General features: G+C 54.7%; 1 protein-coding gene across 2 annotated transcripts in view; it reads right to left on the reverse strand.

Moving 5' to 3' along the window:
• DOCK2 (dedicator of cytokinesis 2) overlaps window positions 1-18,571 on the reverse strand; it is a 354,825-nt gene that overhangs the window by 42,108 nt on the left and 294,146 nt on the right. For both annotated transcript variants that reach the window (XM_045820015.1, XM_045820013.1), the window contains exons 31-33: window positions 12,755-12,855; window positions 12,606-12,664; window positions 2,201-2,349 (exon numbers count right to left, since the gene is read on the reverse strand). In XM_045820015.1, coding sequence (XP_045675971.1) covers window positions 2,201-2,349; window positions 12,606-12,664; window positions 12,755-12,855 — 309 coding nt within the window. The remainder of the gene's footprint in view (window positions 1-2,200; window positions 2,350-12,605; window positions 12,665-12,754; window positions 12,856-18,571) is intronic.

Here is an 18,571-nt window from a genome sequence, read left to right on the forward strand (position 1 = left end):
AGTGTGGCCAGCCCGAGGCCACTCTTGCCGAGTCTTCCCTGTCCACAGGTGGTCTGGGGTGAAGTGCTGTGCTCAGGAGGGGTAAGGTTCTCAGTCAAGTGCATCAGCTGTCTAATTTAGGCAAGAGGGGGAGCCGGGAAAATCTGGCAATGACGTTGCAGAAGGAGCTCAGCACAGAAAGTGAGGTTGTCCTGGGGCCCCCTCCCTCCCCACCATCACCCCCTGAGTGCCCAGAGTCTAACTCCTGCTTGAACAAACTAGGTGCCTCGAACCTGGAGGAACCACGGTTCCAGGAAGCAGGGAAGGCTTCCCGGAATGCGAGCGTCCCCCCTCCGCCCCCCCCGGATGGCTGGGATCTCTGCAGGTGCAGGGGGCACGGAAGAGCCGAGCACGGGCCGGACAGCACCGGAACAGGACGTCGGGAGTCAGGCTGGAGGGTGCACATGAGCTGCAGCAAAGGCCCTGCTGAGGTTTCCCCGTGGGCTCTGCTAGCTTCTTAAAGAACCCCACAGTTTAGAAAGGGAGCCCCATCATCTGCTGGCCCTCCGGCTCTTCTCTTATCGGATTGTTTTGGCATCACGCCCAAATGCCAGTTTGCATGCGACACCTTCTGGATTTCAGACCTCAGTTCTGGGGTTCACTCTGGACCCAGCCATCATAGCAGCTTAGGGCTCCTGGGGACCTTGTCCCTGCCCTTTCCTGGGCCACTTTCTGTGGCTGCGCACCCTGCATCGAACAGCTACGCCCACGTCTGCTCATCCCACAGCTGAGCAACCACCGGGCACGCCAGCTGGTCTCCACACGGGCAGCTGCCCCGCCAGCCGGCCTGGCTGGCCCATCTCTTTCGACAAGAGAGAAGCAAAGAGGCAACTGGGGAATGTGCTTGCGATGAACCCACACCCGGAGGGAGGGGCCCCGGGCCGACCCTGGTCATGGAAAAGAGGTGGGTGCACGTCACAGGCATGTCACCGTGACGGCATCCTTTAGGGCAGGAAAATCACATTACAGGTGAACCTCTGAAGACACCTAATCCAGAAGTGGCTGGTGCCTGCTTCCCTTTGGGACCATCGGGAACCTGGCGTGTTTCATCTGCACACTCGTCCCAGGACATCTTCTAAGCCAGCTGGCGCCCACGCCTTTGGTGGGGACGTGGGAGTAGCTCACGACATGACAAAAGGCTGGAAGGTGTAAAAGTTTGCCTGGGGTCAGAGGTCAGAGCAAGGAGGGCCCTGAGCTCAGGCTGAAGTGTTCGGACTCCATGGCTGAGGATTAGGGAGCCAGTGAGCCCGTGGTGGGGGCCGGGTGCCCACGGGGTTTGGAATCTGCTGCCCTGGAAGTACCGCTTTTAAGAAAAATTATCTGGGGGCAGCATACAGCACAGAATGGGGCAGACATTCTGGGGAAGGCGGGGGAGGAGCCCAGTTGGGGGTAAATGCAGGAGAGAAGGTGGAGCGGAGAGGGCGGGGGCGAGGTGTGAGGGGCCCACACACCTTAGTAGGCAGCCTCCACGGGACCGGAGGCCAGCCTCCCTCCGCTGGGTGAACCTCCCAACACGACCAGGAGCCTGCTGTGGAAGTGGGTGCTTCTTCCCCTGTGAGGAGCTTCTCGAGTGCCTGGGCCCAGAAGAGGGTCCTCACCCTTCACGTTTGACCGGATTGTCAGTGAGCACCCTGGGCCAGTGACCCTGGCCTCACGCAAGGCGCTCACTCCCCACACGCGGGGGCACGCCACCTTTTCCCACGGAGGACCCACCTGTCCCTCCCGAGCGGCAGGCCCCCGATTCCATTCGTTGTCACCACTGATGCATGGCTGAGTGTGACACCTGGCAGGGTCTGCCCTCTCTAGACAATATCGATCTCCCAAATTATGCAGGAGGAGGAAGTGCCAGCGGCAGGGCGGGGCAGGCCTCTGGGTACCCCACGGGGAACACGCAGGGAAACAGCATTCTCGCACTGTCGGGAGGGGGACCCGGCTGACACCCAGTGAGAAAGCACACTTCAGTCTCGGCCTCGGGCAGGAGAGCGCGATGGAATGCCGACCAAATCCAATCTGCCAGCTCACTCCGGGCACGCGGAGAAATGTCCCCATTCTCCCGAGGAGCTGCTGAATGGAGGCCAGGCCGACGGGAGGGAGATATCATCATCGGGCAACGGGCTGGGGATTAGGGGTGTCGGCCCGAGCGCACAGGCTCATCGCTTACCTTTTTGAAGTCGCCGCTCTTCTGGTACTCGCACAGCATCATGTCGAAGAAGATCGGGATGGTGGCCTTCCGGAGCTCAGCCTCGGGGATCAGTGTCATCTCTAAGATAGGTCCCACCATGCCCGGGATGAAGCAGATTTTGTTCTGGCCTGAAAGGGAAGAGGGGCGCAGCGGCGTCAGACGGCGCTCGTGGCGCACGCCCTGCCCCGGCCTGGCCTGGGGAGAAAGAACGAAGGAAGGGGACCAGGGAAAACAGTAGTTGACCCACGCACAGTGGTCTGCACGGAGCAAGGTGCCCTTTGAACACTTCGTGCGTGTCAACTCCTGCAAGAGACATACGCGCCACCCCAACGAGCTCTGCTATTGAGGATAACGGCGCAGCTGTGGGTAGAGCGCGTCCTCGTTTCCGAGGGTTTTCACCTGCGCGATCTCCTCTGCAAACAGGGCCCGGGTGGAATACGTTAACGACAGTGAGCCACGGGGATATTAGCAAGTACGTCTGTCTGCGACACTCCCCGTGTTTCTGAGGCTTTGGGAAATGTGCTTTTTATCAGCCGTGTCATGAAACAAATGAAATTTGCTGCTAGGAATCTGCTATAGTAGCACCGTCAGTGGGCTAGTCGGGGTTAAAACACTGCTTTGGGCTCAGGTGAACGGTAGCTTCGAGTTTCTTCCCCCTCATGTCAAGGCATTCCTGCACCCCACTCCCCTCGCCCTTGGCATTCCAGCCGCATGGACCCGGCTCCCGCGTCACACTCGCCTGGCTTCTTCTACCGCCAGGCCTGTGCTCACACTGCCCCCTGGTCCATGACATTTTGTCCTGCTGCACTCTACGCCGCCCCCGCCCCATACCACCTAGCCCCCCCAGGACAGGTCCCACTGGATGGATGCACTGAGAAAAGCCCCCCGCCACGTGCCCAGCCCACCCCAGCTAGGTCAGAAACACTGCGTGGGCTTCTTGCGTTCTGTCTTCTCACCCAACTTTGCAATGAGGTCTTTGCTTGTGGAATCATTCGATAAACATCTGCCTCTCCCACTGAGAGCTTCATGAGAGTAGAAACCATGCCTGTGTTTGTGGCACTGAGCATGAGATATATTGGGTATTCACGAAATGTCTATTGCATGAGGAAGTAAATTTGTCTAGCTCCTACACTCACTTGTTATATGAACGGGATATGCATCTTATAAAAATGCAATAGCAATGCCCGCCCGTTGAGACTGTGTGAAAATGTGTCTATGTGTACGTGACACAGAACCTGGAAGAATCGGTGCCCGCTGCCCAGGTAGTGTGGCCCAGTGGTTAAGGGCACTGATTCTGGGGCTAGATTGCCTGATCCTATAAACCGACTCCACCATCAACTAGCTTTGTGATGTTGAGCAGGTTGATCCCACCTCTTGGGCCTCAGTGTCCTCACCTGTAACATGGGAGAATAGTGGCGTTTATTTCATGGGGTTGTTCGGAAGAATGAATGAATGATTATTTAGCAGGCATTCTGCTTGGCTCAAGGCACACTTTCTGCGGCGTCAGCTATTATTGTCGGGATGTTTCACCAAAACGGGCTACAAAGGGCGGCCTTGCTGAGCAGAACTGAGCGGACTCCTCAGAACACACACATCAGATGGGGCACAGAAGGGGGGGAAGAGGGACACTCAGGGCCTGGAGACTTCCTGGGGAGCCAGAGCAAGCACATCCAGGTGCCCCCAGCCCTGAAGCTGAGCCCCGGATGTTTCATCAGCGGCCGCCTTTTCCACTCCTGAGTTTCAGCGCCAAGGAGCCCGTGTTCTCCACTGTCGGGACAGACAGTGGTGGGCTTCGCCTGGGGCCGAGTGCCCCCGGGGTGCAGAGGCTCAGGTGGAATCACGTGTACCCTGGCGCTGTTGCTTTCAATTAAAGCGGAGAAAAGGAGACGAGAGGGAAGGCGGCAAGAAAATGAATTTCCCTTCAGTCTAAATGAGGCTTAATGTCGGAGCGTTCCCCCGGAATTCAGATTAAAAAGGCATCAGCCCAGGAATACATGCAGCTGGTGAGAAAGGAGTGGCGAAGTCGGGCGGAGCGCGCAGTGGAAGATAAAGACCCTTTCCCAGGGTGTCAGCTTCGGGGTACGATGCGTCCGGATTGCACTGGAGCCTCGAGCCTCTGCTTTGGCCCAACTAGGAAAAATATGTATGTGCTTCCATATACATATATACATATTTTACTTCCTTGTAGGTTTACAGTAATGGCTAATCTAGGTTTCTGATCTCGTCCTTCAAGATCCTTTAAGCCCACAGTGGGGTTTTAAAATTCAAAGTCGAGTGCAATAATAAGTAGAAGGTAAATGGGAAACTGTCAGATAAGCTGCCACGGGACGGAGAAATTGCTTATGCAACAAAGGCCTTTGGAATCCTGGAGGGCACTGGGCGCGATAAGGATACATTTAAGGCGGTTTAGAATAAAGAACAGACGGGCGGCAGACCGGGGGTTTCTTAGATACAACTGACCGGCACTCTTTGCAGGCATTGGTGTTTGGGACAGCGGGGGAGGAGAGAGAGGAGAGACAGACTTGTCTCCACAGACAGGGTGATCTCCGCGGCCCCGACGACGCCCTGGGAAGCGACTTTCTTCATTTGCATCGGAAATGGAATTTTAGCCCATTAGATGTTGTGTTTAGGTCGCCCAAATGTGTGTGTGCGTGCGCGTTTATGTGCATAGATGCCTGTGTGTGTGCGCACACAATATATTTGTGGCTAATTGAATGCAAACTCATTTGGGAAAAAAAAATCCTCATTCAAGAGACACACCTGCGGCTGTGTCTGAAAAAAGGAAGGGAATCGGTGAAGGGGTCTTTTTCATATAATGCAGGCTGAACCTCACTGGGAACGGAGAGCAATTAGAAAAGGCTTTTCAAGTGCCAATAAGCCAGCAGGACAGAATCGAACGCAGGGGTCGCTGTGGGGACGGCGCGGTGCCAGCGAGGCTCGGAGCTGAGCTGCGGGTGTGGGCGGAGCGGTCCCGAGGTCACGTGCTCTGGGCCCCGGGTCTCATTTGTGCAGTGGCCTCCTCTGTCATCCCTCCCTCTGTCCCTCTGTCCGGGGGAGACTGAGAATGAACGTCAGAGGTCTGAGGGCACTACGAAGATGACCCGGCAGAACGGGAAGAAAGGAAGAAGGCCAGAAGGAAGGGAGGGCGGGAGGAAGGAGCCCCTGGCCTTATGAAATACGGGACGGGGGGCGGGGGGAGGCGCTCTGGCTGAGAGTGTGTGGCTCTTGGAAGGCTGGCACAGACTCTGGGATGAACAGGAAGGAGGGTGAGTAATGCTCCCCTGGACTTCAGGGTCCTGCCTGCCCACTGGGCACTCTGACATAAAGCTGGGCTGACCAGACAAGGTCACTCTTTCAGTTCGAAAAAGGGAGGAAAGAGCAGAGATCCCTGCTCCCACTGGCACTGCTCCGAGACGGCCAGTCAGCTCTCCCCTCGTCACCCAGAACTTGCTCTGCGCCTACGCCCCTCCAGGCCCCGCCAAGTCTTGGAGCCCCACAGCCTGGGTCAGGTCCCGCCACTGCCGCCCGAGGGCTGTGTGGCCTCGTGCCTGTCAGTCACCTTCCCTGAGCCTTTGGTATCTCATCTGTAAAATGCAGATGATAATAATCCCTGCTTGGTAGAATTGTTGAGGAGCGTAAAAGACTTCACATAAACAAAGGGCTCTGTATCACGCCTGGCTCATGAGAGAGGCTCCGTAAGCATCAATGTCAGCTGTGAATCATCTGCATGTGACAGTCTTGATGACCGTCAAAGCAACAAGCTTGGCCCGTGCTGAGTTCCGGAAAAAGCGACAAGAAAGGACATGGCCCGACCTCACGGAGCCCGCTGAACATTTTCAGGAGCTTTTCAGGCTGGTCAGTTTATTGGTTCACCTCTGGAGTCCGGAGCTGGCCTGGGGAGAGGGTCGGGGTAGGTTTAGCTTGTCTCCCTTGGCTGACACTCGCAACCCTCCGAAGCCTTCTCTGTGCCGTCCGAACATTTCGTAATCTGGCCTGGAAGGCACGTGAAAAGCCCCAGTCTGATCCTGTCAAGCCACAGCCGGTGCGGTCCTGCCGTGGTTTCTGCTGTGCTTGGGGCGGAGCCTGTAGGCGGTTTGGTCTGAGGTTCCCTCTGCTTACCCTGCCTCGTCCTCTCCCCTACCCCCGCCCTGCACTGGCCGCCTCCGCCCCGGGCCACTGCTCGCCCCTCCTCTGCCTGCCGTGCTCCTCCTTCCCTCTCCCTGACCCCATCCCCACGCAGAACCGGTATCCCCCACATATCCCGCCCCCCCCCCCCCAGGTGAATCCTACTCCTTCTCTAAGGTCCTCTAACTTCCCGGTCTCTCTTTTACCTCTTTAGAAATGCGGACAACAGTGCATTAGCCTTTAGATGGCGGGCTGGCATTCCAGCTCCCCAGGACAGCACTGCCCCGGAGCAGAGCGCAGGGCTGCCTCCGCCTCACCGAGGCCGGCTTCGCTGGGCAGGCGTCCCTCCCAGACTGTCTGGGAGCCCCGAGCTCCTGTTCTACAGTTACTCCCCTTTTGCAGCCACAATTAAATAGCTCCTCCATGAGTGTGCTACCGCTCAGTGCAACAGGGGCAGGAGCGAACCGCTGACTGCTCTCAGGGGCCGTCCCAGCCACGGGCCTAGCACCTGGCACTGCGAGGCTGTTTCCATTGGCTCCCTTCACCGCTGTTAGGGGTCATCGCAGACTCAGCAGCCTGTCACAGCACAGGTTTATTTCCTAGGCCTCTGGAGGTCAGATGTCTGAAATGAGTTTCACTGGGCTAACGTCAAAGTGTGATGAGGGCTGAGGTCCTCCTGGAGGGTCTAAGGAAGAAACTGTTTCCTTCTGTTTTCCAGCTTCCAGAGGCCACACGCATTCCTTGGTTCGTGGCCCCTGCCCCCGCCTTCAGAGCAGTAGTGTAGCTCCCTGAGGTGTCTCCCTGAGTCTCCCACCTCCTTTTTCCCTTACAAGGACCTGGATTCACACTGGTTCCACCTAGATGGTCCAGGAGACTCTCACCATCATCGAGATTCTTACATTAATCAAGCCTGAAAAGTCCACATTGCCATGCAAGGTAATATAGGCACAGGTGCTGGGGATCAGGACACGGACATTTCTGGGGAGCTGTCATTCTGCCTACCCCAGTGCTCCATTTTTGTTGTTAAGTGAATGAATGAATGAATGGGCGATGGGCAGACAGATGCCTCTCTCATCGCATTTCCCATTTCTTTCCGGCAGCTTGTCCCCTACCTAAGGAGGCCATGCTTGCTGGGGTGGGTTGCTCTCCTTAAATACCTGCCCGCTCCCCCTTCCTTTCAGTCCTGACGCGGGCCATCTGGGGGTCTCACTCAAGAGCCCTTTGCTCTGAGGGAGCCATCCTTATCTTCCTCACTTATCTCCCATTGGCCTGAACTTCTGAGTTTCTACTCCATGATTGACCTAGAAGGACATACTCCTGGCTGGATCTTTCATTCTGAGTTGGTTCTATTTGCAGATCTAGATGGCGGCTCTTCCTGGCGGGACAGGGACTGCACCTCGTGCTTCCCCCACCCCTCCCTGGAGTTTCGCGCCCAGCTGGGCGCGCCCTGTGGGTGACTAGAAAGTAACAGCCCAGTGGCTCCCACAGCTCGGCCAGAAGAGACCTCCCCACGAGTGAGGCCGCGATGCCAGCCTCTGGAATGTGCCTCCATTGTCTGCAAAGACGGTTAGCACAGCAGCCTGAGGGTAACCTGAGTGAGTGCGGCGTGGCCGAGTGCAAAGCCATTCTGACAAAATGTGCATCGCTTCCCTCCGAGCAGACACGGGTGTGGCGAGCTCTCAGGGAGAGCGCGTTACATCTGGCGTCTTCCCAGGACCCAAACCACAGATGCGTTAGCCCCGTGGTGGTGGGGTCCTGGTAGCAACACGTGGTCCTTCTCCCCCACGAGGCCTCCCTGCACCTGCCCTCTCCCACACACGCACGCGTGCACACACACACTCACACACTCTTCATTTAGACTTTTCCCTGAAGAGCGTTAAATAACCTTCAAGCCTGGGATGATCTTTGCAATTAGCTATCTGATAATCACGGGTTGCTCGAATGTTTCCTGATGAGGAGAAGAAGATGATACTGATGATCATGGTGATGATGCCCTGATTACTCTGGGCATTAAAGCAAAATTGAGCCACTTAACATGCATTATGATCTACTTATTATGAGAAGTCTTTGAAAAACATAGCAAGTTCGCTACTTCACAGCCTTGGAAAATAATTTGTATATTCTGGGGGGAAAAAAAGGATTAGTCAGAACATTGGACTTGGGGTCAAGGGACAGGTTCTTCCTCCTCAGCTGAGTCACTGATTTGTGGTTGACCTTGGGAACGCCCTTGTGCCTCTCTGGGCTGCAGTGACCTCAGCTGTAAGATCTGGGGGTTGAATTGGAAGATGCATTGGTTATGGATGAACTGAAATTTGGTTCACAGGCTAAACAGGGTAAGTTCCACTTTAGTTTTCTTCCTGCAGAGCCACACCTCTGCCCCAACGCCGTCACTCTTATCTTTGCAGCTTTAAGGGGGCACCTTGGTTTCCCAGAAAGAAAGAGGAGGAAGGACTGTGGGCAAAAAAACATGTCGTGCTCAGTGAATTTTTCCCACTCCCTTTTGTTTTAACTGTGGAAATGGGGGGAATGTTTTCCTGAAGCCCCCACAAGTTTCTTTGTGCTGGCTCTCATCAGCTGGAGCTGGGTCACATGGCCATCACCTGCTGGAAGACATTGTTCACTGAGCAAATTGTGAGCGTGAAAAAAAATCGGGGCTCAGGTAGCCAGGAGAAAGGGAGAAGGGCTGTGGTGTGGGCACTCAGCCGCACTGGCAACAGCAGCTTCCAAGCTTCACTCTGTCTGGCTACTCTGTGAATTGCACTTTAAAACCTGTCACTACCCAATGCAGTGTTCTCACCGCATCGGCCCCCAGTGCATACAGTGATTTGTCCTGGTTTGGATTAGCAGGGTCACCTCATTAGCATGCTGGGAGGAAGTGTGCTCACGCCAGCATCTGATGGAAGGCAGGGTGGGGCGGGCATGGGGAGCCATCCATTCACTCGGCTGGGCTGGCCTCCCCTTCCCGTTCTCTTATCCCTGGGAGAAGCAGGCAAGGAGAAGCAGCCAGGGAACTGATGAGTAACAGGAAAGCCCCTTCCGGCTGACGACATACTACTTCCTCTTCCTGGGAGGCCAGGCCAGGAGGTGAGGCAGGTGGCCAGGTTTGCAAAAGCATGCTTTGCTCTTGTTTTTCTGCAGTGGACTTTGGAGGCTTTGTCTGACTTCTCCACGAGTCTGTAGACATTTGATTTCGGGAATCTCTGCCTCCCTCGATGGATGTAGGGTTGGTGGGAACAGCGATGGAGCGGCCATCCGAGGAAGGCCAATAGAATGCTGTGCCCAAGACTGGATCTGTAGCAGAGTGATGCTGGAGGAATGGACGCCCTGAATGCGAAGCTGCCTCTCCTGCCCTGCCCCCTAGAGTGGCCCTGGCCCTGACCTTCCCACAAGTAAGGATCAAGGCAGCTACAGTCAGTGTTCTGGTTCTTGCAACTACCAAACCCTGACAAGTATATCCGTTAATTGCTTTAATTCATCCTACAGGTATCTGCAAACAGCAGGGAGTCTGTGATACTATTTGGGACAAACCCTCAGGCCAGAGTGCTTGTCCTGAATCTCTTCTAATCCACTCTATGACCTTGGACACACCTCTTCCCCTGTCTGAGCCTCAGTTTCCTCACTGGTAAAATGCTGGGTTCCACCAGAGCTGTAGCTTCAAAATATGATCTGAAGTGCTTCAGGATTTCTCCCCAGAAGATGCCCAGGGGTCTGTGTGAGGTGCCCAGGAGTGACCTATTATAATGGGCTGTGGGACCCTGACCCCACCTCAATTAGAATAGCTCAGCTTTCATCCAAAATATGTATTGAGCATCAGTTGTTTTTTATCAGTCCTCGGCTAAAAAAAATCAACATTTGAAAAACGCTGGACAATATGATCACTGCAGGGCCCTTCCAGCTCTGATATTCTGTGGTTCTAAGCAGGTGGAATATTTTGGTAACATCTTTTCAGTCCTCAGCATAATTGGGAGCGCAGGAAAGCCTGCCAAAACATAATCTATATCTAAATAGAATCTCGTGTGTGCAAAACAATGACCATGAAGGGCGTCCAGGGAAGAGCGGGCTGTGTGGAGGGCTGGAGGCGGACGGAGCATAGATCCCCGTTTTGCAATCCGGTGACGCCGGGGCCGTGGTGCACAGATCCTGTGGAGGAAGCCCACCGGGGCTCTCTCTGGTCTTTGCTGTTATTGCAAAGCAAAGAATGCAAACTCACAGGCGAGCTAAATCTGGGCCCTGTGTTTCGCCGGGCCCAGTCTATGTTTTAAAGACTTTCAGGGAGTTATCAATATTCATAAATTGGAAAACGCATTTGAAAATTCTGTCCCCTGGCTTCTTTTGAAAAACTGGAAGCGGTGACAGCATCAGCCTGGCATTCTAATAGGACGGCAATCAGCCAGAGTCAGGCGGCGGGGGGCCCCCTCCGCTGGTGCAGCTGCTTCCCTCTGTTCCGCGCCCAGCTGCTCCCTCCCCGGCTCCTGACCCCGAGGCCAGGTGCCCGCGACCAGGTAGGCCTGCACCTGCACCGCGCTTTTCTGTTTTTTTCCTCTTGCAGAGTGACGGCAAAGAAGACATAAAATGCTTCTTACATCCCCATCCTTATCCAACGTGGAGAGACAAAAGGTAGATGGGGAAAGGCAGGCGTTTCTGGAAAAACGGGGCAGAGGTGGCGTTTCTTTAGGACAGTGGCCTTCTAACGGGTAGTTCTGCACACACACACCGCCACCCTCGTACCCCAGCCCCACCCCCCACTGATGAGTGACACAGGCCTGGTGTTGATGCTTAAGGAGCCAGAAGAGGAAACTCAGTGTCTGTCCTGGTGGGGCAAGGGTGAAAACACAGAGGAAAACACCCACATCCATGTGGCCTCTGTGTTTTCCTTCTCTCCCCGTTTGCACGTGTGATCCTCATAAGCGCCCTGGGAGAGGGTGCTATTCCCCTTGCTTGGCCGGGGGGCCACCCAGTCCCCTTGTTTTGGGCCTCACAGCTTGTCAATGACAGGGCAAGGCCCACGGCAGAGATGCGGCAGTCTGTTCTGGGCCCAGTTCCCAGCTGTCGCTTTGATCTGGTGAGCCAACCCACAGCCCCGCCCTCCCGTCCCCAGCGTGTGCTCTCGGCCCGAGCCCAGTGCTGCCAGCAAGCACGGGTCCCAGACTGATCGTCGATCCCTTGTGCTTGCTTCCTCTGCAAAAATAGACCTGCCGGAGAGGGGCAAGAAACTGCTGTCCCCAAACAGATGGGGGCGCAAGAAGCAAGGTCAGGCGGGTAAGTCAGGTTGAATCCAAGAGATGGGCACAGTCAGTCCCCACAAGTGTCTCAGCTGGAGAGGGTCAACATCCAAGCCTAGGGCAGAGCGATTCAGCAGCAGAGAGCTGAGGAGGGCTCCAAAACTCGGAGGTGGAAACACATCATTACTCATTCCTTTCTATCCATCCACCCGTCCATGCATCCATGCATCCGTCCATCCCTTTGCCCTTTCGGCACATGTTTCTGGAGCGAGATGCGGCCTTCGAGCAAGGTTTGCGGCCCCCATCCGTGTGGGAGCAAAATCAAGCTCTGGGATTTGCAGCTCCTTGATCTCCAGCCACTTACTTCCCACTCCGAGTTTCCTGATCAATAAAAGGAGGGGGGAGGCTTTCCATCTTGCAGCAGGGAATGTGAAGATTAAAAAAGATCTCCTTAGCACAGGCAGGCCTGACTCAGACTCTCAATAAATGCCTCCCCGGTTCCATCCCCCTTCCCACGAGTACCACGCGGCTCATACGTGACTCCTCCAGCTCGCCGAGGCGGGGGGGACAGCTTCCGGGGCCACCTTCCGGCTCAGCTCACGTCACAGAAGACCCTGCTCTCCCGCAGAACCAGTTCTCCCCGGGAGGTTGGAGGGTCGTTCGTAGATCGCACATCACACAAGAAGTGGGATGCAGGACAAGCCCACCAATCAGCAGGAAGCATGCGTGTGACTGACGTGCACGTGAATTCTCACAGCTGTCCGACCCTTCCTCCTTCTTACAAATTCCAATTTGACATCTTAACCCCTCAGGGGCACCACGCAGAGGCAGATCCACAGCTGTCTAGGGGCGGGGGGTAGGGGCGGGTACTCTCTCTCATCAGACACTCATTAAGGACCCCGGGGCGCACACAGCGATAAACCGTTATTTCAAGTTCCCACTGCTGGAAACCCCGTGGCCCTCTAACAGATGGTCTTCAAGGAGGAGCTCGGCTGGTGCAGATGCGCCTGCCTGCGTGCCTGCGAGTGCCTACTCACCGAGCTTGTACCACATATCTCGGATGGAGAAGCCGATCAGCCGTCTCATGTCCCCGTACCTGAGGAAGGGCACAGAGAGTCTGCCTCAGGCACCGTCTCCGAGATTCCCCTGAAACTCCCCCTTCCGGAGACCCAGACACGCAACCTACTTATTCAGGATTTTGTTGTATTTGGCGTGCGAGAACTGCTCCAGCTGCAGAGAATCCTGCGTGATGAAAGCCACCGCCAGATGAAAGTAGTTATTCCACAGCTGTGAACGAGAGGGAACAGAGACGACAGTCAGGGAGCGGGCCTGGAGTGGGGAGGCATAGTCAGTGCTGGGTAACGTGAATCATTTACAAAGCTGGCAGAGGACAGGAGCAGAACCAGTTTAACTCGGCACACTGCCATTTGCGAACCGGCGCTCCCTCCGAAATGAACATCCCAGCCCCCTCGAGGACACGGGACGGGTTTCTCCAGGCGCTGACCCTGGCCGGCCCCTCTCTGACCGCAGGGACTGCGCCAGGCGGAGGGTTTTAGGGCTGATTTTTGTTTTGCTTTGCTTTGCTTCAATTTGTTTCGTGAGAGACCAGTAACCCGCCCCAGCTGGGAGTCCTGGCGAGCTGACCCCTCTGCCTCTGCCTCAGAGGGTGGCCGGGGACTCCGGGCCTCCCCGGAAGTCCTCCCGGAACTTGCCCGGCAGCTCCCAGGACCGGCCAGCACCCGTTCTGTCCTAGAATGCGTTGTCTTCTCCTTACCCTGAGCTCAATGTTTTCAAAACGTGGCCCCAGGCCAGCAGCACCACCTGGACACTTGTCAGAAATGCACATGCCCTGGCCCCGCCCCAGCCCCACCGAGCCAGACCCCAGAAAGCTGTGTGTTTACACACTCTCTGGGCGATTCTGAAGCTCCTTTGAGGCTGGGAACCACCGAGGACCCAGCTTAGATGCGGGCTTGTCCTAGTTTCAACATTCACACGGTCTGCTGGTGTCAAATGCAAGGACTCAGACTAGAAGCCACTCCTCTGGCTCGTGGTGAAGCAGATGACAAAGGATTCAGCACGTGGCCAGTGCTCCAGAGGATTAGCTGCGGTGACTACGGCACCGATGCAGGCTACGGAGCCCGAGAGGTGGAGACCTGCACCCAGGCGTTGCTGAGCCTCGGTGAGCCCGTCTGCAGGAGGGGCACCCTCCGCACCCACTGTGGAGGCTGCGGGAAAGATGCCACGAGATGATGTTTAAAAGGCATGAATCTCAGTAAGAGCTGAAAAGCACTTTTTAGCCTTACCGTTCTTTTCATTGGTCTAGTGATTCCTTTGGGACCAAACCAAAGAGTACAGCCGGGCTCCTGGGGTACTCAGGGCAGTTACTACAAGACGCCAAGGCCTTGCACGGAGCAGGTGCGGGACAGCTTTGCTGGACAAAGCCCACCCACTCTCAGCCCACTGCCAGCACTGCAGAGCAGGAGAGGAAAGCTGACCGGAGAAGTCACCTGCCATTAAGAACTTCATCCTTAATTCAAAGATGTTCCTCAGTGCGTTCAGGGGCAAGACTAAGTAAAACGCAGCTCCACCCTGGATAACAGCAATATCATTGCTTTCACAAGGGCAAGGCGTTCCAGTTTTGGAAAGAAACAAAACAAACATTTCACTTTTTCCCATGGGCCAGGCACCTCCCTCCGGCTGTCAACACTAGTGAGCTGTTATGAGTCCCATTTTACAGATGAGGAGATGGAGGCCGAGCTGGGTGTGAACCCAGGCCTTCTGGTTGACATGCAGGGCTCTTTCCACGCATCCTGGTGGCCAGTCTTTGGCTGAGGACGTGTTGATGCATATTTAATGAATGTCCATGGGCCAGCCGCTGTCCTCATGTGAGGCCAGGGCAGGGCTCACCCAGGCCGCAGCCCCTGCTTCGTGCCGCTCACATTTGGTGGAGGGAAGTACGTTCTTCCCCCGAAACCTACCTACCTCCCAGAGTCCAGAGAAAGACCAAGCCACTCCCGGGGTACAGTGACGTGACCTCCTGGCTTGTGGCTCCCACGGTTGACTCTCCACACAGAGACCAGAGGACCTTTCGAAACAAGCTGGGCCCTATCACTCCCTTCCTCGAAGTCCTGCAAATGCTTCCCCTTGACCCTGAGAAGCAGACTCCAAGCCCTGTGTTTCCACAGCAACGGGGCTTACCCAAACGCACAGTGAGGGGCGGGCCCCCTGGGGCCATTCCACTCTCTCCTCCCGGCGCCCCCGTGATGCGCAGGGTTGGAAATGTGCTCCTTCGGTCCGAGGAGCCCAGATTTTACACTTCTGCCCATTTAGGACCAGGATACAAGTCAAAAAAGCCAGGAAAAGGGAAAACCTGGTGACCGGATGTGGAAAGGGTCATTTTGAAGGAGAGAAATGCGTGATTTTAGGGGATTTCATCAGACCAGTCAGGATACAATAGGAAGTCGGCACAGGACAAAGTAGGTTGCATTGCTATGGATTTTGAGAGCAATTCCAGCACCCCTATCTCCCCCACCCCGCCCCACAATCTGGTGACGCACAGATGTGTCGGGTCTAGCCCAGCCTCTTGCCCTCCTCTCTTCTACCCAATTCAGTCCTTCAAAAGTGTCTTCTCTGTCACCTCATTCCTAATTCTCTCTTTTTTCTTAAACTGAGGTATGATTCACTTATCACAACATTCCCTTTTTACAGTGTATAATTCCGTGGTTTTTAGTATATTCACGAGGTAGTACAACTATCACCACCATCTCATTTCAGAACGTGTTTATCACCCCCAAAAGATACCTTTGACCCGTCCGCAGCCTCTCCCCATGCCTCCCTCCCCCTCAGGCCCTGGCAACCACGTCTCCACTGTCTGTCTCTGCCTGTGGTCTGGCACTTCACAGAGGTGGGGTCAGAAAATACAGGACCTTTCCCCCAGCCGAATGTTTTCAAGGTCCACCCACGTGGGTATGCGTACCGGCGCCTCATCTCTCTTTACTGCTGCACATTCTTCTGCCACACGGATGTACCACGTTTTTGTTTGTCCACCCATCCAGGGATGGACATTCGGGTTGTTTCCACCTTTTGGCTGTTGTGAATCATGCTGCTGTGAACATCTACATACAACTTCTTGCGTGGGTGCGTGTTTTCAGTTCTCTTGGGTACAATACATACTTAGGAGTGCATCTGACTTTCTTCTGGCTTTCCTCCTTGAAGATCTTTGTGGACCACGAGACTGTCGACCCGGGGCCTCCTTTTCCGAGTGGATCAGAAGTGGCGCCCCCCAGCGCCAAACCCACAGCCCCTGCCGTGGGCTCTGTGGGACCGACTCTGTGGGAACGGAGGGAAGGCTGTCACGGTCAGTGGCTCTGTGCGATGTCTGAGAGGCGAGCAGTGGCCACGGCTCGACGCTGCTGGGCATGCACAGTGCCTCCTCAGCTCTGACCCTTCCTTGACTTTGCTCCTGAAGAATGGGACCAAGTGCACTTGACCTGGCATCTCAGGCCTCGTTCATTCTTCAGAGCTTCCGCCCTCAACCAACTGCCGTCCTGGAGGGCTGGTCCGCTCACACTGCACAGACACCCGCGAGCATCTCGGCGCCCTTCCTCAGCTCGGCTCGCTGGGGTTCCCCTACCCACCCACTGCATCTAAGTCCTGTTCTTTCATCAGAGCCCAGTCCAACGTCCACTGCCTTCTCGCAGCCTTCCCCGACTGCAGAGCAGTTGGGGTCCACGGTTCGGCGCCTGGCCTTGGGCTCCACCCACTCTCCGGGACAGGATCACCCAGCGGTTAGGAGCACGAAGATCAGGGTCTCACAGACAAGGGTTCCAGCTCTTACTAGCTGGGCTGTCTTGATCGTACTTGACCTTTCTGAGCTGCATTTTCCTTGCCTATGAAACGGGAAGCATAACAGTAACCACAGTAAAGCATTGTTACACGCGCCGGATGAAAGGACAGGAGCGCGAAGGCACCCACCGCGGGCGAGGCGCCTGGCAAATACGCGGTACTCGGGACGGTGGTGTTGGTGGCGGAGCTGGTTGAAGGCAGGACACATTTATTTGTGTGTCCTGCCTTTTCCAATGGGAAGCTCCTCGAGTACCAAGGGTCCCGTCTTCCACATACTTGGATCCTGAATGCCGTATTCAGCACAAGAGCTGGAGTGCAGCCGGGTTCCAGAAAATATGTTATTTCTTGATTACCGTATTGTTAGAGAAATTCTCCAGTTATTTCAAAAGGTCTCGGATTTTGCTTTCCTCCCTGCCCCAAGCTGCCTGGCGGCGTTTCTGCTGACTCCCCGGCGCAGCCGGCCCGGAGAAGCCAGAGGGGATTTTGCAAAACACATGGCTCCCTGTTCCCGAGTGGGCGGAGGCGAGGTGATTTTTGATTGGGAATTTAATATTTTGAAATCACAGGACAACAGAAGGTTAGAGCTGGAATAAATTTCAGGGCTCTCTGATGAAATGCCTGTATCTCACAGATGTAAACAGTAAAATGCAGCCAAACTCATACTGCTATGAGATGTAACCAGAATTAAGTAATTTTTAATTAACTCTCAAAAAATTATAAAAGTAATACCCATATAGTAAAAAAAATTAGGCGGTAGAAAAGATTAAATAATAAAAAGTTATTTCCATCCTATCTTGCTTGGACCCTCATTTAATTTCCCAGAAGGAAACTGTAACAATTTTCTGGATATCCTTCCAAAAATTAATATATAAACCAATATATATATATAGACATCTTTTAAATAGCCTGCTGTACTTTCCTGTTTTCTCACAAATCTATCTCGCAAATGTTTCCACGCAAGCATACGGATCTGCTTCAGTCTCTTTGATTGCTGCATGGTATTCTGCTACAAGGAGGTGCTTTCATTGGAACCCATTCGGGAAGTCGTAGGCGTTCAGCCTGACCCCGCCTTCTCTTCTCTTCGCATCAGCGCTGAGACCCATGTCCTTTTTCCTACGCCTTCCCGCAGGAGAGACTGTTCTGCAGCATGCATTGCTACGGCTGCCTGTGGTGGAGGCGCAGGGGCTCTGCTGACGTTTTCTGTTGTTTTCCTTGTTTGTTTTCATGGAAGCTCTCAGGTCGCCTTCCAGGATTCCACTCCAGTTTCCAGCTCCGTTATCATGGGCCAGTCACCCTACAGCTTGGAGTTTTTTGTTTCCTCGCCTGGAAAATGAGGCTGATCGTATCTAAAGGGGTTAGTTATAAGGACGAAATGAGGCAGTCACTGCCTGGTAAATTCCCACCGGGTCTCGTGATCTCGGTTCAGATGTCATTTCTAGGAAGCTGTCACAGCCCTCCCAGGCCGAAGAAAGTCCACCCGCCATTCCCCCGCACCACACCCTGTTGGCAGGATTTATGATGCATTTTGAGTGGAACTAATTATGTCCTGTCTCCTCTACTGGGTGTAAGCCTCATGCAGGCAGTAACCTCATCTTTCAATTCACTTTTCCCAGAATCCAGTGCCATGTCTAACCCAGCATGTGCTCCGGAAACATTTGTTGAATGAGTTCTCTAATGAGCCCCTCGCTCTGCAGGTGCTGTTGGTAAATCCCCCTGAGAAACCCTGAGATTTGCATTATCATTCCCCCCATTTTAGAGAGCAGGAAGCTGAGGCCCTGTGAGGTTATTTAACTTGCCCAGGGTCACAGTGCTGCAGACTGGTGAAGTTCATCTTCACTTGACCCCAAGTTCATCTCCCTCCATAACTTGTATTCTCTCGCTACTGGGCTCTGCTAAAATCACTCTCCTCCTCCTTTCTCAGTTTCCTTTAGCCTTTGTTGTTGGTTAAAGTTTCTATTGGCTCGTCTGATGTTTTACAGCCTGGACAGCAGAGAGATCACAGATTTTTTATCTTATTAGGTTCTTCCTAATGGCCTCGAGTTACCATTTGCCCCAAATTCCAGGTGGGGAAAAAGCGCCCAGCAGCAGGTGCCATCAGCACGCCCTCCCCTGAGCTACAGAGGCGCAGCTGTCATGCCCGCTCTGAGGATACGGCTGA

This window comes from Phyllostomus hastatus, unplaced genomic scaffold, assembly GCF_019186645.2.
Source record: "Phyllostomus hastatus isolate PE091 unplaced genomic scaffold, TTU_PhHast_1.1 phas_contig_150, whole genome shotgun sequence".
Lineage (NCBI taxonomy): Eukaryota > Metazoa > Chordata > Mammalia > Chiroptera > Phyllostomidae > Phyllostomus > Phyllostomus hastatus.